Raw genomic sequence first — 21,527 nt, 5'->3', positions numbered from 1 at the left:
ATGGGACTTGGAACAGACATGAAATTGCAGTTAAAGTGAGAAAGGCGGTTACAAATGTGAAGGAGACCAAACTGGCACCATTATATGTTCTGAGATTCCACCACAGAGGATTTTTACATATACACTTACATTCTTAATCATTCCTTTTCTTATTTTTCTAACCCCCTGCACCCATCATAACCCTAGAGAGGCTCACCCACATGTACCCACTATTCTACAATCAAGAGTGTAGGTATAATTTTTAAATCCGGAAGATTTATGTCAGTTTCCCTGCATATTTTGCATTAAAGCAGTAAATTACCATTCCTGGAATTGGTATTAAACTACAGAAAATACTAGACTGAATATGAGGATGCCTGAGTTGGTGAAAGTTGGGGCTGAACAGCAAAATATCAAGATTGCGCTTGGAAACAATAAATGTGATTTATAACGTTTTATTTGTTTTGCTTTGCAGCATCTGCATAGTTTTGCTTTGGACAATAATATCTTGTTGCTCTTCATTCCACATGTTGCTGACAGTTTCAGACCTGTGTTGTACGTCACTGCAGAAATGCTTTTGCCTGCATTCTACAGCACAAGTTAGGCTGGAAAATTGTGTACTCGGGAGATACCATGCCATGTCCAAGCCTTATTCAGACAGGTAAGTGAATTTGGGAATACAGTGAAATAAACACATTGTTTGAAGTTCTCCATTGTTTTAAGCCCCTTGTATCCTGCATAGATCTATTCTTGGGCCTTTGTATATAATAAATCTGAATTATTTGAAAGGACCAAGTATAAAATATGCAAGTTTATTAATAATATTGAACGAAAAGGAAACTAAACTGAGAAAGATGCACAAAGTGGGAAAAACTATTGAGTGAGATAGTGGAAAAATACCTCCTTGAGTAGTCCTTAGGATTGAAGATAATGTGCTTCTATTTCACTTCTATGGGATCTGAGATGGCTGAAGAGAGCAGTGAGAGACTTGCAATTTCTGCAAAAGATGGAGGTGGTGGGGGAGTTTTAAAGTGTGGGTAATGTTGGATCCTGATGTATTTGCAATCCTTGGTTCTTCAGAGATTGTGGATGGAGCATAAAGCTTGTTGCTTACAATCATTTTATGTCACAAGAATACAGGAAATGAAGGGAAAAGAGCGAGCAGAGACCAAATAAATAAGGTCTGGTCTTATACCAGACTACCGATAGTGCATGTTCCTTTGGAAAAACCATTGTTTTAAATCAACCAATAACATGGCCCCTATTCGAGTAATATGATACCCACCACTGAAATTAAGAGATTTCTAGAAAAGATATGAAGGCATCTGCAAACACTAGTGGACACTGGCAGTGATGACGGCAGAGCAGCAAGGGCTGGAGTTTCTGAGAATAATTCAGAAGGCACAAGATAGATAGATCCCAGAGACGAAGGAGTCTAAACGTAAAGGGAGGATGAGGTGATTGTGGCTGACAAGTGAAAGCAGAGACAGCTTAATAGCAAAAAGGCTATACAATAGACAATAGGTGCAGAAGTAGACCATTTGGCCCTTCGAGTCTGCACCGCAATCCTGAAATCATGGCTGATCATCTACTAACTATACCCAGTTCCTGCCTTGTCCCCATATCCCTTGATTCCCCTATCCATAAGATACCTATCTAGCTCCTTCTTGAAAGCATCCAGAGAATTGGCCTCCACTGCCTTCTGAGGCAGTGCATTCCACACCCCCACGACTCTCTGGGAGAAGAAGTTTTTCCTTAACTCTTGTCCTAAATGACCTACCCCTTATTCTTAAACCATGCCCTCTGGTACTGGACTCTCCCAGCATTTGGAACATATTTCCTGCCTCCATCTTGTCCAATCCCATAATAATCTTATATGTTGCAATCAGATCCCCTCTCAATTTCCTTAATTCCAGCGTGTACAAGCCCAGTCTCTCTAACCTCTCTGCGTAAGACAGTCCGGACATCCCAGGAATTAACCTTGTGAATCTACACTGCACCTCCTCAACAGCCAGGATGTCCTTCCTTAACCCTGGAGACCAAAACTGTACACAATACTCCAGGTGTGGTCTTACCAGGGCCTTGTACAAATGCAAAAGGATTTCCTTGCTATTGTACTAAATTCCCTTTGTAATAAAGGCCAACATTCCATTAGCCTTCTTCACTGCCTGCTGCACTCGCTCATTCACCTTCAGTGACTGATGAACAAGGACTCCTAGATCTCATTGTATTTCTCCCTTACCTAACTCTACACTGTTCAGATAATAATCTGCCTTTCTGTTCTTACTCCCAAAGTGGATAACCTCACACTTATTCACATTAAATGCCATCTGCCAAGTATCTGCCCACTCACCCAGCCTATCCAAGTCACCCTGAATTCTCCTAACATCCTCATCACATGTCACACTGCCACCCAGCTTAGTATCATCAGCAAACTTGCTGGTGTTATTCTCAATGCCTTCATCTAAATCGTTGATGTAAATCGTAACCAACTGTGGTCCCAATACCGAGCCCCGTGGCACCCCACTAGTCACCACCTGCCATTCCAAGAAACACCCATTCACCGCTACCCTTTGCTTTCTATCTTCCAACCAGTTTTCTATCCATGTCAGTGTCTTCCCCCCAATCCATGAGCTTTGATTCTACCCACCAATCTTGAATGTGGGACCTTATCAAATGCCTTCTGAAAATCGAGGTACACTACATCCACTGGATCTCCCTTGTCTAACTTCCTGGTTACATCCTCGAAAAACTCCAGTAGATTAGTCAAGTGTGATTTGCCCTTGGTAAATAAGATATAAGCTATAGTAAGATAGCTTATTTATTTTGTATATTTTATATATAAAAACTTCACTTCATCAACCAACTTCCCTTGATGTCCTATTCTAAATTCTGTGTAGTAACCTCATGTGTGGCACCTTGTCAAAGATCTTCTGAAAATCCAGGCAAACAATATCTACCAAGCCTCCTTTGTACATCCTGCTTGCTATTTCCTCGAATTTATTTTATATATATATTATTATTATATCTTATATAAGCTATAGTAAGATATAGTATAGCAAGAATTAGTGGGAAGCTTTTAAAAACAAACAGAAGGCAACTAAAATACCATAAGGAGCGAAAAGATGAAAATATGATGTAAGAGGATACCAAAAGAATTTTTTTGGACATATAAAGTGTAAAAGAGCAAGAGTGGATATTGGACCACTGGAAAATGATGTTGGAGAGGTAATGGGGGACAAAAAAATTGTGAACAAACTTGGTGAGTATTTTGCATCAGGCTTCATTGTGGAAGAGTGCCAGTATGCCAGAAATATGTCACGGAGCAGGTGTCAGTGTAGTTGCTATTACCGAGGAGAAGGTACTTGGGAAGCTGAAAGTTCTGAAGGTAGGTAAGTCACCTGGAGAGATGGAGTACATTCCAGGGTTCAGAAAGAGGTGGCTGAAGAGATTGTGGAAGCATTAGTAATGACCTTTCAAGAATCACTAGATTTTGGAATGGTTCTGGAGGACTGGAAAATTGCAAGTATTTACTCCACTCTTTGAAAAAGGTGGGGGGGGGGGGAGGGAGGCCAGTTAGCATGGTTTCCTTGAGGGGAAATCTGATCTGACAGATGTGTTGGAATTCGAGGAAATAGCAAGCAGGATGTACAAAGGAGGCTTGGTGGATATTGTATGCTTGGATTTTCAGAAGAACTTTGACAAGGTGCCACACATGAGGTTACTACACAGAATTTAGAATAGGACATCAAGGGAAGTTGGTTGATGAAGTGAAGTTGATGTTTTGAGGTTCAGCAGTATTCTTGTTGAAAAGTAGACTGTGTTCACACCCGATAAATCAATCTACTAACTCATTGCTACATCCTTAGTTTAAAAAAAAACAAAAACAGTACTAAGTATTTGTGGGGTTGTTTAATGATTATAACTTGCAACATAAGCAAACAGATTATCTGCCTCGGTAAATAGTTCCTGTATCTGCATGTTAATCTGTTTTCTATAATTTATGTGGAAGCACTCCACATGTTGTCTAAGTAGTAGTTTCTCACCAGGCTACTTCTCAGAACTTGGGAATTATCTTTCAGTGTACGTAGGCACTGATGATGGTAGATTCACCACTGCCTTCTACATGCCAACAGTATTTAGTCTCTTGCAAAGAGGGCTATTTGAAGATCAAGAGCTCAGATCAAGCACAAAATTCATATCTGTCTTGTATGCTTCCAAGATCTGCTCGACCTACAGCAGATAGCGTGCAGCGCTATGAAAATACCTACAGTGCTAAATCTTCCAACTTCTCTGAAAAAATAAGCAAGCCAACTTCGGTGACCTCTCCCAGGTCAATCTCGCCAGCATTGAGACCCTTGCTCTCAGTCTGCTAAGTGGATCAGGACCAATGCCAGGCTCCTGAAGCAGACACTGAGAAGAGATTACCAGGTTTATTGAGGAAAAGATTCAGTGATGTGTTCACAGCCTCCAGTGAACATACAACGCTCCCACTGACTGACGGGAATCCTTAGCCCACGACCACTCTTTTGATATGATATTGAGAACCCTAACGCCATGCATCAGGAGCACACAGAGACCATGTGTATGCAGCAGAAGCCCACCACTTCAAATTATCTGTCCCCTTGCACTGTCAGCAACCTCTCTTCCCATTTGTGGAAGTGTCTTTGGCTTCCCCACTGGCCTCATAAACCACCTCTAAACCCAATACCCAGAATTCAAGCATGTCATCCTTCATCACGAGAGACTGCCCAAGAAGTAGAGTCTATTTGAGGGACTGTTATGACCTATATTGTTGCTATATCTTGCTTATTAAGCCAGCCTGAAGTTCTGCCTTTTGCACTAAATATCTTCCATTGCTCCTCCCTTGAAAGATCTAGTTTTGATTGTAATCTTTTATCACTTTTAGACTTTCACACCACGAGGAAAAGTACAAAGCTAAAGACTTGTATCAAATGGCTCTCTGTAAAACCTTTATATCAGGGAATGCAAGCCTATTTTATCTAATCATCCTAGTAGGCTAACTCTTGCAGTCTGGATAACATTCTGGTGAAAAGGCACTTGTTATGTACATTAGAAAAACACTTGGCTATATATTTTTAGCTTTCTGGCATTTCTTTAGTGTGAAATCCACAGTACACTTTTTGCACTGATGTCAGACTTACTAAAATGGAATTATAATTCAGTTAGTTCAATATTCCAGCTATTTGAGTCATTTTCACATCTGAAGGACTCCCTGCATTTGGTGTCCATGCATGGATTTAGTTTTGAGGCTCGATCATGGTGTTGTGGCCTCTTCTCTCGATTGTGCACGTGGCCAAATGTGGTATGAGGCCATTAAGCACCCTCAAACAGCTAGACCTCCAGTTCCATTAACTAAAGTGACCTACATAAGTCACCTTGAGCTTGTTAACTAAACAACCAGTGAGATGGGTTTTCACTTCCATTTTAATTTCATCTGACTGAATCTATGAAGGATGATGAGACTTCTGGTTGTGGCACATTTTGTTACACCTTGCAACCTCTTGTTTTTTCTACCAATGCCAAGGATGTTTTTAATAGCATTCATTTCAGCTAATCAGTAAAAGATTACTTTCAAACACTTTTCTGATGTTATAGTGCCTCTGTCACATTGTCAGTTTTCAGATGAGCTGGAGTATAATCCTCTAGTACATTGGCTTGGTAAAATTGAATGGGTAATGTTAATGTACCATTTGCAATAATATTGATTAAACACAAAAAAAGCAGGGAACAAGATTTTATAAATGGGGTACTTTATTGATCCCAAGTGGGAAATTATCTTGTTACAGCAGCAACATTTAAAACCATACTAAGCAACAATAATAAATATAATAATAATATTAACTAATGAAGTACAAAATAATAAAACAGACAATTGTACTATGCTGCAAACATGAGGAAATATGTAAATGCTGGAAATTCAAGCAACACACACAAAATGCTTGTGGAACACAGCAGGCCAGGCAGCATCTATAGGAAGAAGTACAGTCGTCGGTTTGGGCTGAGACCCTTCGTCAGGAATAACTAAAAGAAAAGATAGTAAGAAATTTGAAAGTGGGAGGGGGAGATCCGAAATGATAGGGGAAGGCAGGAGGGGGAGGGGTAAAGCTAAGAGCTGGAAAGGTGATTGGCAAAAGGGATACACAGATGGAGAAGGGAAAGGATCATGGGACAGGAGGCCAAGGGAGAAAGAAAGGGGGAGGGGAGCACCAGAGGGAAATGGAGAACAGGCAAGGAGTGATTGTGAGAGGGGCAGAGAGGAAAAAAGGGAGGAATGAATAAATAAGGGATGGGGTAAGAAGGGGAGGAGGGACATTAACGGAAGTTAGCAAAGTCAGTGATCATGCCATCAGGTTGGAGGCTACCCAGACGGAATATAAGGTGGTGTTCCTCCAACCTGAGTGTGGCTTCATCTTGACAGTAAAGGCTATGGATAGACATATCAGAATGGGAATGGGATGTGGAATTAAAATGTGTGGCCACTGGGAGATCCTGCTTTCTCTGGCAGACAGAGCATAGGTGTTCAGTGAAACAGTCTCCCAATCTGCGTCGAGTCTCACCAATATATAAAAGGCTGCACCAGACGCAGTATACCACACCAGCCGACTCACAGGTGAAGTGTCGCCTCACCTGGAAGGATTGTCTGGGGCCCTGATTGGTGGTGAGGGAGGAAGTGTAAGGGCAGGTGTAGCACTTGTTCCGCTTACAAGGATAAGTGCCGAGAGGGAGATCTGTGGGAATGGATGGGGGGGGCGGGGAATGAATGGACAAGGGAGTCGCGTAGGGAGCAATCCCTGTGGAAAGCAGAAAGGGAGGGAGGGAAAGATGTGCTTGGTAGTGGGATCCCGTTGGAGGTGGCATAAGTTACAGAGAATTATATGTTGCATCCGGAGGCTGGTGGGGTCGTAGGTGAGGACAAGGGGAATCCTATCCCGAGTGGGGTGGCGGGAGGATGGGTGAGAGCAGATGTGTGTGAAATAGGAGAGATGAGTTTGAGAGCAGAGTTGATGATGGATGAAGGGAAACCCCTTCCTTTAAGAAAGGAAGACATCTCCTTCGTCCTGGAATGAAAAGCCTTATCCTGAGAGCAGATGCGGCAGAGACGGAGGAATTGCAAGAGACAGGGTAGGAAGAGGAATAGTCCAGGTAGCTGTAAGAGTCCTTAGACTTATAGTAGATATCAGTAGATAGGCCATCTCCAGAGATAGAGACAGAAAGATCAAGAAAGGGGAGGGAGGTGTCACAAATGGACCAGGTAAATTTGAGGGCAGAGTGAAAGTTGGAGGTAAAGATAATGAAGTTAACAAGCTAAGTCATAATCGACGACTGCATTGGCGCTGCCTCCTGCATGCATGCTGAGCCTAATCCCATTCAGATTTGTCTATCCATGGCCTCCTCTACTGTCAATATGAAGCCACGCTCATGTTGGAGGAACAACACCTTATATTCCATCTGGGTAGCCGCCAACCTGATGGCATGACCATTGATTTCTCTAACTTCCGTTAATACCCTTCCTCCCCTTCTTACCCCATCCCTTATTTATTTATCCCCCCCTTCTTATTTTCCTTTCTCTGCCCCTCTCACAATCACTCCTTGCCTGTTCTCCATCTCCCTCTGGTGCTCCCCTCCCCCTTTCTTTCTCCCTAGACCTCCCGTCCCATGATCCTTCCCCTTCTTGAGCTCTGTATCGCTTTTGCCAATCACCTTTCCAGCACTTAGCTTCACCCCTCCCCCTCCTGTATTCTCCTATCATTTCAGGTTTTCCCCCTCCCACTTTCAAATCTCCTACTACCTTTTTCAGTTAGTCCTGACGAAGGTTCTTGGCCCGAAACATTGACTGTACTTCCTGTAGATGCTGCCTGGCCTGCTGCGTTCCACCAGCATTTTGGTGTGTGTTCATTGTACTATGATGTGTGTTCTCCTGTTGCACAGATACAGTAAACTGTTATATATGCTTATTGTAAATGGTAGGAAAGATTTTCTGTAACGATCCTTGTGACAGTAGAGCTGATTGCTCCTTTTTCAAAAGGGTGCTTCACTGTTTATTCAGTGGGTCATGGAGAGGATGTGCTTGATTGTCCAAAATGGATAACAGTTTGTTTAGTGACCTCCTCTCCACCACTAGCTCAAGAGTCTAGGTTGTAGCCAAGGACGGAGGATATATACAGTCCTCTTCCTCCTAAAATTTATCACCTTTTCCTTGGTTTTGGCCTTATTCAGGAGCAGTCTGTACTCCGATTCCTGCCAATCTCCGATACACCCAACCACTGCATAGTGGTCAGGGAACTTCTGCAAGTGACAAGACTCTCATTTGTACTGGAAGTCTGAGGTATACAGTGTGAACAGAAATAGGGAAATTACCCTAGTGGCACTCCAGTGCCATTCATTACCATCTCATTAGAGAACTACCCAGCCGTCTCTAACTATCAGGTAGTCAGTAATCCAAGAGGTATTGGATTTGTCAACGCCCATCCTTTCTAGCTTCATGCTCAAAAGAAGTGGCTGGATTGTATTGAAGGCACTAGAGAAATCAAAAAAATGTGACTCACACAATGCCACCAGAATCTCCAGTGCTTTCATCATTTAAGATGCGAGGGCAATTGCTCTGTAATCATTAAGTTTAGGTGGAGTCACCTCCTTGGGGAGAGGAAGCATGCAGGAAGTCTTCCATAGAACCGGTATGGAATGATAGAGAAAACACACATGTAAGAAGTCAAATAACTAAATTCTGCTTATGTTTAATTTATAAGACAGTTAAAATATCCCAAGAATTCTATATTTGTCCATTTTGTCCTGGAGGAGCTATTACCATATTAAAGAAGAATTATATAATGGATAGAGAAAATAAATTTAAAAAACCAGAAGAAGATTGAAATATTTGCACCCCCAGTTTAGCTTTTATCTTGGAAAAACAGCAATTTTTGCCTGACCTGTTGAGTCTTTTTTTTTCATTTTGTGTTTCCAGCATTGGCAGAATGCAGCAATTTTTGTTCTGTTACAGGTCCTTGTTTTTTTTTTCCAAAACCCAGTGTGTTTCTGCATGCGCAGCCTCACAGTGATTTTCTGGTGTATTAAACCCTTGATTGATGGACTCAATCACGGTGACTCAAGTGATATTTTTTTGATCATTGGTGTTTGTTCCAAAACTGATTCATGCTGGCATCTAAATCGGATCCACTTGAATCTCCAACATCTGATTTACACAGTCATCTTCAAATATTTGTTATTTAAAGCAGCTCTCTTGAGACCATGTAGAACTTTTCCATTAAAAACCCAATTGATTCCATATGTTTTCACAAGTATTATTGAAGGAGCTTTCTGTACTTTGTCCAGAAGCTAATCTGTAGTGAAGTTCCTGGCAAGGTGTGCTTCATTCCAAGTAGCTGAGTTCGTAGACTGGTCTTGATGCTCCAGCCTGCATTCTTGTCAGCTGACAATTGTGTTCAATTAAACATTTTTAATGGCTGGAATTTTGACAAAGTACTGACAAATATTGAATACATGTCTATTAACTGATGGAATACCAATAAGTCTCTAGATTTAAAGAGTAGCACTCTTCCCTACCTCAGACATCTGTTTACTGAACAGGGCAACATGCAAATCTGCTGATTCATGAGGCCACACTGGAGGATGGACTTGAAGAAGAAGCTGTTGAGAAAACACATAGGTAAGAACCAAACTCTGGGTTTCTTTATCTGTCCATGTCATCCTGGAAGAGCTATTACCATATTAAAGAAGCACAACAGATGTGTTTTGTCCAGTGATTAGTACAAAACAATGGGTAGAACTTAATTAGATTTAATTTCATTGTGATAAGTAATCATATTTTTTCTGGTATCATTTGGTCAGTTGTAACAATTCCTTTCAGGGGAGGCAAGGAATTGCATTCAACTCATCCGGTTTCCTCCACAGCACTCGGTGCTCTGGATGTAGAAGGAGCCACATCTGTGAGACCAAGTTCAAACTTGCTTTGCTGTGCACCTGTGCTCTGCCCACAGTGTGCACATGGAGTTCTTTGTTGTCAGCCATTTTAATTTCATCTCCTGTTCTTTTGCTGACCTGACTATCCTTGGCCTCAATTGCCAGGGGGAGGCCAAATACAAAACAGAAGAACAGCACATACAACCCAAGGACATTGAATTCTCCAATTTTAGGTAACCTGCTTTCCCTCTTTATCTCTTCCTCTCTCGCCCCACCCCACCCCCACCCTCACTCTTACTTCCCCTCCCCCCCAGATTCCCTCACACCATCTTCTTCCACTGTCCCTGTCCCCGTCCTCTATTTTCTCACCCCTCTCATACTACTGCATTTCCCTGTCACCCTTGCACTCCCCTCAGTGTTGCCCTAGTTCTGATTTACAGCATTTGCAGTTCTCTTGATTTTAACTGTTAGTTGGGGCATATTTCTGGCTTTTTTAAGCATTACCATGGAAAAGTATTTTGCTGTTGTCCCTTGATTAAACTGTGATGGAGTGATGTAAGGAACTCTGTTTCAGAGAAACTCTGAAAACAATTATCTCCATTTGTCACTCCCATGAAGATCTCAACCAAGTAGGTAACCAGTCTAATTGCAGGGCAACTGATTGGGTGGGGAAGTAGAAGATAGGTCTTTCATTCCTGGAGGATAGCAGAGAGAGAATGGGCTTGCAGACCATGTAGCCAAATATTACTAGCAACAGTTTTTTTACAATATGAAAATTACCAAATTCTCATAGTAGCTGTTGAGAGTTGATTGCAGAAGTTCTATCACATTTCAGTGTACTCAGTGATTAAATTTTGCCTAATCCATCATCTTCTGTAGATGATTAGATGTCTTTCGTGCATTAGCAAGTTATGGGAAATTCTCATCTCTGTCCTTAAGGCATATAGCACTAACTGAATGAGATTGTTGGGTATGTGCAATGACATCAGTTGCCTGCAAAACACTTTTGTAGGCAACGGAGCTTTTCCTTTTGGAATATCCTTTCATGAATGATGTAGGATTGAAACTGGAGCATGCCTTTACCAATGGATCAAAGGCCCACTCTAGTACTATTAAAGGGCCAGGCTTTAACTTACCTGTCCGTGGGCATGCTGAGAAATGAAGCTTACAGTCGAGCTGGATTTTCTTGAGGTAAGTGAATCAATGCCTTTAGCTGGGATTCTAGATCCACTATAACCCTGAGTCTTATCAGCACTCAAAGGATTGAGGTGCAACTCTGGAAATACTGAGCAGGATGGATAGCATCATTAGAGAGGAACTGTATAAATAGTAACTGTAAATTGTATTATACTGTAGGTTTATTTTCTTGGACTTCATGTTTCAGATCAAAGATAGTTTGCCAAATGCCCATGATGGACATGAAGGGTTTTGAACCTGAGATATTAACTGTGTTTTTCTTTTCACCATTGCTGTCTGACTTCCTGCTGTTTGCTTTTTTAAAATTTTAGTTGTTAAACCTCTATTTTATACTTTAAAATATTGAGAATTTGTATGGGAGGAATTTCATTGCACTGATTCATTTAGAATTTGGCACTTTTGAGTTGTCCACATTCTTGAAAAACTTCTTTTGTTGCTTTGGCAGCATTTTATAGAGTACTTTCCAGATTAGTTGCTAAAGCTGTATTTGTTATCTCTTGGCATCAGCACAACTTCTCAAGCCATTGATGTGGGTATGAAGATGAATGCAGAATTTATAATGTTAAATCACTTCAGCCAGAGATATGCCAAGATCCCCCTGTTCAGTCCTGACTTCAATGATAAAGTTGGAATAGCTTTCGACCATATGAGGGTACGTAATGTTTTGTGATTGCATTTGGTGAAATCACCTCACTATTATAGAGTACCATGCAAACCCTATGTGGACAAGGGCTGCTGTCTCAATCAAGCCTGCAACCACTCAGTTGCCAGCAGGTTTCTTGGGGGGTGGGGGGAAGTCCCTCAATAACTCTGAGGTGACTCACATCAGTCCAATAGTTGGGATTAAGCAAGTTTGTCATGCTGATATCTTGGGTTACTGATTACCAAAACATTACATTTTAACTTGCATCTCAGTAATTACATAACATGTGCAACGTATTTGGTATCTATGGCTATAGTCTGATGGCTCTGCACTAGAACTCACATTGATGGTTGGATGAGATGGGAGGTAGAAATTTCACCCTGTGCCTGAGTTATTGTTAGAATATTTAGTCATAGAAAGGTACAGCACAGAAACAGGCCCTTGGGCTATCTAATCAATGCCAACCATTTAAACTGCCTATTCCCATTAATCTGCACCCAGACCATTGCCCTGCATACCCATCCCATCCATATAACATAGAAACATAGAAAATGGGTGCAGGAGTAGGCCATTCGGCCCTTCGAGCCTGCACCGCCATTCAGTATGATCATGGCTAATCATCCAACTCTGAACCCTGAACCTACTTTCTCTCCATACCGCCTGATCCCTTTAGCCACAAGGGCCATAACTAACTCCCTCTTAAATATAGCCAATGAACTGGCTTCAACTGTTTCCTGTGGCAGAGAATTCCACAGATTCACCACTCTCTGTGTGAAGAAATTTTTCCTCATCTCGGTCCTAAAAGGCTTCCCCCTTATCCTTAAACTGTGATCCCTCATTCTGGACTTCCCCAACATCGAGAACAATCTTCCTGCATCTAGCCTGTCCAATCCCTTTAGAATTTTATACTTTTCAATAAGATCCCCCCTCAATCTTCTAAATTCCAGCAAGTGTAAGCCTAGTCGATCCAGTCTTTCTTCATATGAAGGTCCTGCCATCCCAGGAATCAATCTGGTGAACCTTCTTTGTACTCCCTCTGTGGCAAGAATGTCTTTCCTCAGATTAGGAGACCAAAACTGCACACAATACTCCAGTTGTGGTCTCACCAAGGCCTTGTCCAACTGCAGTAGAACCTCCCTGCTCCTGTACTTGAATCCTCTTTCTATGAATGCCAACATATCATTCACCTTTTTCACCGCCTGCTGTACCAGCATGCCCACTTACAATGACACCCAGGTCTCGTTGCACCTCCCCTTTTCCTATTTGGCCACCATTCAGATAATAATCTGTTTTTCTGTTCTTGCCACCAAAGTGGATAACCTCACATTTATCCACATTAAATTGCATCTGCTATGAACTTGCCCACTCACCTAACGTATCCAAGTCACCCTGCATCCTCTTAGCATCCTCCTCACAGCTAACACTGTCGCCCAGCTTCGTGTCATTTGCAAACTTGGAGATGCTGCATTTAATTTCCTTGTCTAAATCATTAATATAGTAAAGAACTGGGGTCCCAGCACTGAACCTTGCAGTACACCACTAGTCACTGCCTGCCATTCTGAAAAGGTCCCATTTATTCCCACTCTTTGCTTCCTGTCTGCCAACCAATTCTCTATCCACATCAATACCATACCCCCAATACCGTGTGCTTTAAGTTTGCACACTAATCTCCTGTGTGGGACCTTGTCAAAAGCCTTTTGAAAATCCAAATATACCACATCCACTGGTTCTCCCCTATCTACTCTACTAGTTACATCTTCAAAATAACCTATAAGATTCGTCAGACATGATTTTCCTTTCACAAATCCATGCTGACTTTGTCCGATGATTTCACTGCTTTCCAAATGTGCTGTTATCACATCTTTGATAACTGACTCTAGCATTTTCCCCACCACTGATGTCAGACTAACCGGTCTATAATTCCCTGGTTTTTCTCTCCCTCCTTTTTTAAAAAGTGGGGTTACATTAGCCACCCTCCAATCTTCAGGATCTAATCCAGAACCTAAAGAGTTTTGAAAAATTATCACTAATGCATCCACTATTTCTTGGGCTACTTCCTTAAGCAAACCATCTGGATACCTATCCAAACTTCTCTTAAATGTTGAAATTGAGCTTGTGCTGGCAGCTTGTTTTACAGTCTCATGATCCTTTGAGTGAAGAAGTTTCCCTCATGTTTCCCTAAACTGTTTACCTTTCACCCTGAACCCATGCCCTCTAGTTGTTGTCCCACCCAACCTCAGTGGAAAAAGCCACCTTGCATTTACCGTATCTATATCCCTCATAATTTTGTATACTTTTATCTAATCTCCCCTCAATCTTCTACATTCCAACGAATAAACTCCTAACCTATTCAGTCTTTCCTTATAACTCAGGTCCTCCAGTCCTGGCAACATCCTTGTAAATTTTCTATCCTCTTTCAACCTTATTCACATCTTTCCTGTAGATTGTTGACAAAACTGCATACTATACTTGAAATGGGGTCTTAGCAACATCTTATACAACTTCAACATAACATCCCATCTCCTGTACTCTTACTGTGATTTATGAAGGCCAATGTGCCGAAAGCTTTATTTACGACCCTGTCTAGCTGTGCCACCACTTTCAGTGAGTTATCAATCCCTTTGTTCTACAGCACTCGGTGCCCTACCGTTTACTGTGTGAGACCTACTGTGGTTGGTTCTACCAAAGTGAAACACCTTGCACTTGTCTGCATTAACCATATAACCATATAACAATCACAGCACGGAAACAGGCCATCTCGGCCCTCCTAGTCCGTGCCAAACTCTTAATCTCACCTAGTCCCACCTACCCGCACTCAGCCCATAACCCTCCACTCCTTTCCTGTCCATATACCTATCCAATTTTACCTTAAATGACACAACTGAACTGGCCTCTACCACTTCTACAGGAAGCTCATTCCACACAGCTATCACTCTCTGAGTAAAGAAATACCCCCTCATGTTTCCCTTAAACTTCTGCCCCCTAACTCTCAAATCATGTCCTCTCGTTTGAATCTCCCCTACTCTCAATGGAAACAGCCTATTCACGTCAACTCTATCTATCCCTCTCAAAATTTTAAATACCTCGATCAAATCCCCCCTCAACCTTCTACGCTCCAATGAATAGAGACCTAACTTGTTCAACCTTTATGCATTAAATTCCATTGGCTGTTTTTCAGCCCATTTTTCCAGCTGGTCCAGATTTTGCTGGAAGCTCTGATAGTCTTTGTTGCAGCCTACTAGATCCCTAGTCTTGGTGTCATTCATTTATTTGCTGATCCAGTTAACCACACTATTCTCAATTCATTGATATAGGTGACAATCAGAAACGGACCTAGCACCGATCCCTGCAGCAGTCCACTGGTTATAGGTCTCCAGTCAGAGAGGTAGCCATCTTCTACCACTCTCTGGCTTCCCCCAGCTTCTTCTCTCTGGCTGCTACCTCATCTTGAATGTCGAGCAATTGAACCTTTTTAGCCAACATCCACTGCCTTGCTTTCATCAACCTCTCTGGTAACTTTCTCAAATGACTATAACGTTGGTTAGATACAACCTACCACGCACAAAGCCATACTGACCATCCCTAATCAGTCCATATCTATTCAAATACTCCTATATTCGATTCCTTAGAATACCTCCCAATAACTTTGCCACTACTGATGTCAGGCTAACCCGCCCATAATTTCCTTCTTTAATTTTAGCGCTTTTCTTAAACATGGAATGACATTAGCTATCCTCCAATACTCTGGTATCTCACCCGTCGCTAAGGATGATTTATGTATCTCTGCTAAGGCCCCTGAAATTTCTGCACACCTCCCATAGGGTCCAAAGGAACACCTCGTCAGGCCCTGGGGATTTATTCACCCTAATTTGTCTCAAAACAGTAAAAACCATCTCTAATCTGTAGTGTCCATGACCTTGCTGATGCTTTGTCTATAGAAGACTGCCTGTCTCTGGAGTAAATACAGATGCAAAAAAAATCCACTCAAGATCTCCCCCAACTCTCTTGGCTGCATGTGTAGATTACCATTCTGATCTGCTAGAGAGCCACTTCCTGAGTTCTTAAGTGTTCTCTTGCATTTCTTATACTCAGGTACCTCATTTATTCCTACCTGCCTATTCCTGCTATACACTCCTTTTTTCTTAATCAGAGCCTCTATCTCTTGAAAAGTAAAGTTCCATAAACCTGTTATCTTTACCTTTTATTCATTCAGGCACATAAAAGATTTATTCTCAAAATTTCTTTCATGAAGGCTTCCTACTTACCAGGTACACCCTTGCCTGTCCCAATCCACACTTGCCAGATACTTTCTGATATCATCAAAATTGGCCTTTCTCCAATTTAGAATCTCAGCTTGCAGACCAGACCTATATTTTTGCATATTTACTTTCAAACTAGTGGCGTTGTGATTGCTAGGTGCAAAGTTTTACCCTACCCACTGCTGTCACCTGCCCGGTCTCACTCCCTAATAGCAGATCAAATATTGCACATTATCTCATTGGGACTTCTATGTACTGATTACTGAAACTTCCTTGAACACATTTGATGGACTCTGTCCCATTTAGTCCTTTTTCAGTATGGGAGTCGCAGTCAATATGTAGAAAGTTAAAATCACCTACTATAACAGCCTTGTGTTTCTAGCACCAGTCTGCTATCTCTCTCTCCAAGTTTGTTCCTCTAAATCCTGCAGATTGTTGGGCTATCTATAATATAGCCCCATTAACATGGTCATAACTTCCTTATCCCTCAGTTCCACCCATTGTGCTGCTTTGTAATTTGTTTTTGTGTTCTTCATTTGAACCAAGCATCAGGATAAAACTGGCATTCTGAACTCTCAACAGCTGTTTAGTGTAGCTGACCATCATAAGACTGTTCTGAATAGTGATATGCTCCATTTTTAATATTGCGATTTCAACATAGAACAGCATGTACTGTGACCAAAATAAATTATTTCCATGCAGGTTCGGTTTGCTGATTTTAAGGTAGTGCCAAAACTCATTCCATCCCTGAAAACCCTTTTTGCGGATGAGATTGAAGAGATGGAGGAGCGCCGTGAGAAGCGCGAGCTTCGACAGTTGAAGGAAATCCAGAGCTCCTCGACTACTAATGGACCTGTCGGTGATGGAGCTAACAAAATGAAACGGGAGCTCAAAGTACCTGATCAAGATTTGGGTCACAAAAGGAGCAAGTTGACTTGAGATGCTGCTGTTGACGTTGTCCTAAAGCCCTGCTTTATAACCTGGAGTAATTATTGTGAGGGGAAAGGCAATCCTCTCTGACAAAATATTGAATTGGTTTTGTTGTATAAATGAGATTATTGTACAGGCTGAAAATGTGCAGTTTGAATTAAATCAGATTATATTTGTTTTATATTTCGTTTTTTTTTATAATTTTATCATGTGTTTCATCTATGCACTGGATGTTATTTATTCAGCAGACTTTATTCCTTATCTCTCTCTCTCTCTTCCTTTTGGATGGAATCGTCCTGACTTTTAAATAAAGACATAGGAAACAAGTCAGAGTCATAGAACACTACAGCACAGAATCTGACCCTTCAGCCCATCTAGTCTATGCCAAGCTATTAATCTGCCTAGTTCTAACCACCTGGACCTGGACCACAGCCCTCCATACCCCTCCCATCCAGGTATCTATCCCAATCTTTCTTCAATTTCAACATCCACCATTTCTGCTGACAGCTTGCTCCCTATTCTCACTATCTCATGTTTCACCTTCCACCCTTAGCCCATGATCTCCCACTCTAGTCTCCCCCAACCTCAGTAGAAAAAGCCGGCTTGCATTAACCCAATCTCTATACCCCTTGTAATTTTGTGTACTTCTATCAAACCTTCTCATTCTCCAAAACTCGAGGGAATGGTCTTAACCTTTCTGTATAATTCTATGGCTCTCAGGTCCTGGCAACATCCTTGTAAATTTTTCTGCACTCTTCAATCTTACTGATATCTTTCCTTTGGGTAAGTGACCAAAACTGCACACAATGCTCCAAAATAAGCCTCGCTAACATAAACTTCAACGAACATCCCTACTTCTGTACTCAATACTTTTATTTTTGAAGGCCAATGTGCCAAAAGCTTTCTTTACGACCCTTTCTATCTGTGACACCACTTTCGGGAATTACAGGTTAGTATTCACAGATCTCTGTTCGACCACACTTTTTTAAAAAAAAGTTCTTTCTTTAGTTCTACTTGAGGACAAATAATCATTTTTTTAAAAAATGGGTTATGTTGTGATTACAAATCACATACCAGGCCACAGTTTGAAGTTTTCTCTTTATTTGTAGTGGGGTATCTTTCATTTTTAATTGCTTTTCAGGTTTCACCTCACTGGATTAGATGGTGCTGCTCCATCTATTGTTCAGCCGAAACACTCTGGCACTGCTCTGTTGACCTATTAGCTGTAATACAGCACAGAATTACTTAGCCACCTTTCCATTTAGAAATTCCTCTGCCACATTCAATAATAATTCCAGCTGAGATTGGGAACTCAGATGGAGCAAGAAATACACAGAGAAAATCCCAAACCTTGCTTCATAATCCGGATGCTGTGCAGCAAATTCAATGTTGAAAAGTGATTGTTCACATCTGAGTGGATGAATAAAGTCTTCATTGTAAGAACATTTGCTGATACCATAACCTTTTACTCATTATTCATTGTACTGAATACCTAATATATTTTGAATGTAAAAATCAATCATTAGAATAAACTTACTGGAGATTTTGAAGCTGTGGATATTGTCTTGGAATACCTCTTTCACTGAATGTTGTTTCCCTGCCATCATTTCGTGCAGTAATATGGAAGAAAATGTGGAAATTCTGTTCATTTTAGTGCCAGAAAGATTAAATCTACTTTTATCTTGGTTCATATATAAATATTTTTGAGTTATTGTCTCTCCCCTGTGAGGAAGCCCTGTTGAGACTTGATCCAAAGAATTTTGATGAAATATGTTAATAAAACTGGTGAGTGTCACCTTTTAATAGGACTCAGTGTGGGATGCATCAATAAATGGAGAGTGTGAGGGAGCTCCAGCAAGGTCCTGTTGTTTTATTGATAAGACATTGTGTGAAGTCCAAGAATACATACATGAATAATGGAAGTTATAGGTGTATGTGTGAGCTGATGTGGTAGGTTTTCCCCCCAGTGTAAATTGGGAGCTGAAGAACAGTATAAAAATTGATTTTCAGTGGATTTTAATAGGTTCAACAACTTGTGTTCTGCAATGTTTCTGGCAGTCTTCACATTTGCATAAATAGCACCTAACTAGAAAAAAAAATGTTGTGGTAATTCTTCCCAAAATGGATGAACTCCAGTAAATCTGAACTACTGTGACTAAAGAAATGGCTTCTCAATCAAATTCCAGTGGATGTGTTAATAATCTAAACTATTTAAAGTTTATTCTCATGACTCTTGTTATGTTAACCTATGCAGTGAGCAAGTGGCTGCAATGATGGTTGGAACTAAAATACTAGAAATGCTGAAGATCTGATATTTAAACAGGAAAAGAAAATAAATAGATTAAACAAATTTCAAAGTAAATTTATTATTAAAGTACATGTGTCACCATGTACAATTCTGAGGTTCATTTTGTTTGCAGGTACACTCAATAAATCCATAAGAATCAATGGAAGACTTCACCAACTTGGACATTCAACCAGTGTGCAAAAGCCAACAAACTGTAAATACAAAAACTAAGAAATAATAAATAAAAATGAATAACATGAAAGGAAGAGTCATTAAAAGTAAGTCCATAGGTTGTGGGAACATTTCACTGATAGGGCATGGAATTATCCCCTTTGGTTTAAGAGCATGATGGTTGAGGGGTAATAACTATTCCTGAACTCAACTGTGTGAGTCCTTAGGTCCGGTGACAAAACTTTATAAACAGTGGCATGCAAAAGTTTGGGCACCCCAGTCAAAATTTCTGTTACTGTGAATAGCTAAGTGAGTAAAAGATTACCCAACTTCCAAAAGGCATAATATCAAAGATGACACATTTCTTTAATATTTTAAGCAAGATTACTTTTTTATTTCCATCTTCTACGGTTTCAAGATAACAAAAAAGGAAAAGGGCCCGAAGCAAATTTTGGGCACCCTACATGGTCAATTCTTAGTAACACCCCCTTTGGCAAGTATCACATCTTGTAAATGCTTTCTGTAACCAGCTATGTCTTTCATTTCTTTTTTGGGGAATTTTCACCCATTCTTCCTTGCAAAAGGCTTCTAGTTCTGTGAGATTCTTGGGCCGTCTTGTGTGCACTGCTCTTATGAGGTTTATCCACAGATTTTCGATGATGGTCAGGGAACTGTGAGGGACATGGCAAAACCTTCAGTTTATGCTTCTTGAGGTAGTCCATTGTGGATTTTGAGGTGTGTTTAGGATCATTATCCTGTTGTAGAAGCCATCCTCTTTTCATCTTCAGCTTTTTTACAGATGGTGTGATGTTTGCTTTCAGAATTTGCTGATATTTAATTGAATTCATTCTTCCCTCTACCAGTGAAATGCTCCTCGTGCCACTGGCTGCAACACAAGCCCAAAGCATGATTGATCCACCCTCATGCTTAACAGTTGGAGAGGTGTTCTTTTCATGAAATTCTGCACCCCTTTTTCTCCAAACATAGCTTTGCTCATTGCAGCCAAAAAGTTTTATTATAACTTCATCAGTCCACAGGACTTGTTTCCAAAATGCATCAAGCGTGTTTAGCTGTTCCTTAGCAAACTTCTGATGCTGAATTTTGTGGTGAGGACGCAGGAAAGGTTTTCTTCTAATAACTCTTCCATGAAGGTCATATTTGTGCAGGTGTCGCTGCACAGTAGAACAGTGCACCACCACTCCAGAGTCTGCTAAACCTTCCTGAAGGTCTTTTGCAGTCAAAAGGGGGTTTTGATTTGTCTTTCTAGCAATTCTACAAGCAGTTCTCTTGGAAAGTTTTCTTGGTCTTCCAGATCTCAACTTGACCTCCACTATTCTTGTTAACTGCTATTTCTTAATTACATTTCAACTGAGGAAACTGCTACTGAAAACGCTTTGCTATCTTCTTCTAGCCTTCTCCTGCTTTGTGGGCATCATTTATTTTAAGTCTCAGAGTGCTAGGCAGCTGCTTAGAGGAGCCCACGGGTGCTGATTGTTGGGACAAGGTTTGAGGAGTCAGGGTATTTATAAAGCTTTGACATTTGCATCACCTGGCCTTTCCCAACAATGACTGTGAACAAGCCATAGCCCTAACAATCTAATTAAGGTCTGAGACCTTGGTAAAAAGATATCTGAGAGCTCAAATCTCTTGGGGTGCCCAAATTTGGCATGGTGCTCCTTTTCCCCACTCTAAAATTGTACAAAACAAATAATACACTAATCTTGCTTAAAATGTTGAAAATAATGTTTCATCTTTGACTTTTGGAGATCAATTCATCTTCTACTCACTTAAATATTCACGGTAACAGAAATTTTAACCAGGGTGCCCAAACCTTTGCATGCCACTATAGAGGAGCTCAGTGGGGAGGGCTTTACCATGATAGACTGGGCCATATTCATTTCTTTTTTTAGGATTTTCAGTTCCAAGGGCATTGATGTTTCCGTTGCAGACTATGATGCAGCTAGTCAATATACTCTCCCGCACAGATCATTCGAGGTGATTGTTCCTGGACCTCTTATAACTTTCTTGGTCACTGGACTTGAATGTCTGATCTGGCCTTCAGCATCGTGAATCTTGTGCTTCATCCAGTGCTACTGGTTGGGGAAGACTGAATGATCTT

At 41.0% G+C, this 21,527-nt stretch overlaps 1 protein-coding gene across 1 annotated transcript in view; it reads left to right on the top strand.

The window, feature by feature from the left end:
• The window catches only part of elac2 (elaC ribonuclease Z 2), a 58,999-nt gene extending 40,494 nt beyond the window's left edge, over window positions 1-18,505 (top strand). Inside the window, exons 21-24 of the mRNA XM_059948784.1 lie at window positions 520-640; window positions 9,589-9,667; window positions 11,626-11,770; window positions 16,723-18,505. Coding sequence (XP_059804767.1) covers window positions 520-640; window positions 9,589-9,667; window positions 11,626-11,770; window positions 16,723-16,959 — 582 coding nt within the window. The 3' untranslated portion in view covers window positions 16,960-18,505. The remainder of the gene's footprint in view (window positions 1-519; window positions 641-9,588; window positions 9,668-11,625; window positions 11,771-16,722) is intronic.
• The last annotated feature ends 3,022 nt before the right edge of the window (window positions 18,506-21,527 follow it).

This window comes from Hypanus sabinus, chromosome 23 (genome assembly GCF_030144855.1).
Source record: "Hypanus sabinus isolate sHypSab1 chromosome 23, sHypSab1.hap1, whole genome shotgun sequence".
NCBI classification, from domain to species: Eukaryota; Metazoa; Chordata; class Chondrichthyes; order Myliobatiformes; family Dasyatidae; genus Hypanus; species Hypanus sabinus.
This window is presented reverse-complemented; position numbering and strand designations above follow the sequence as displayed.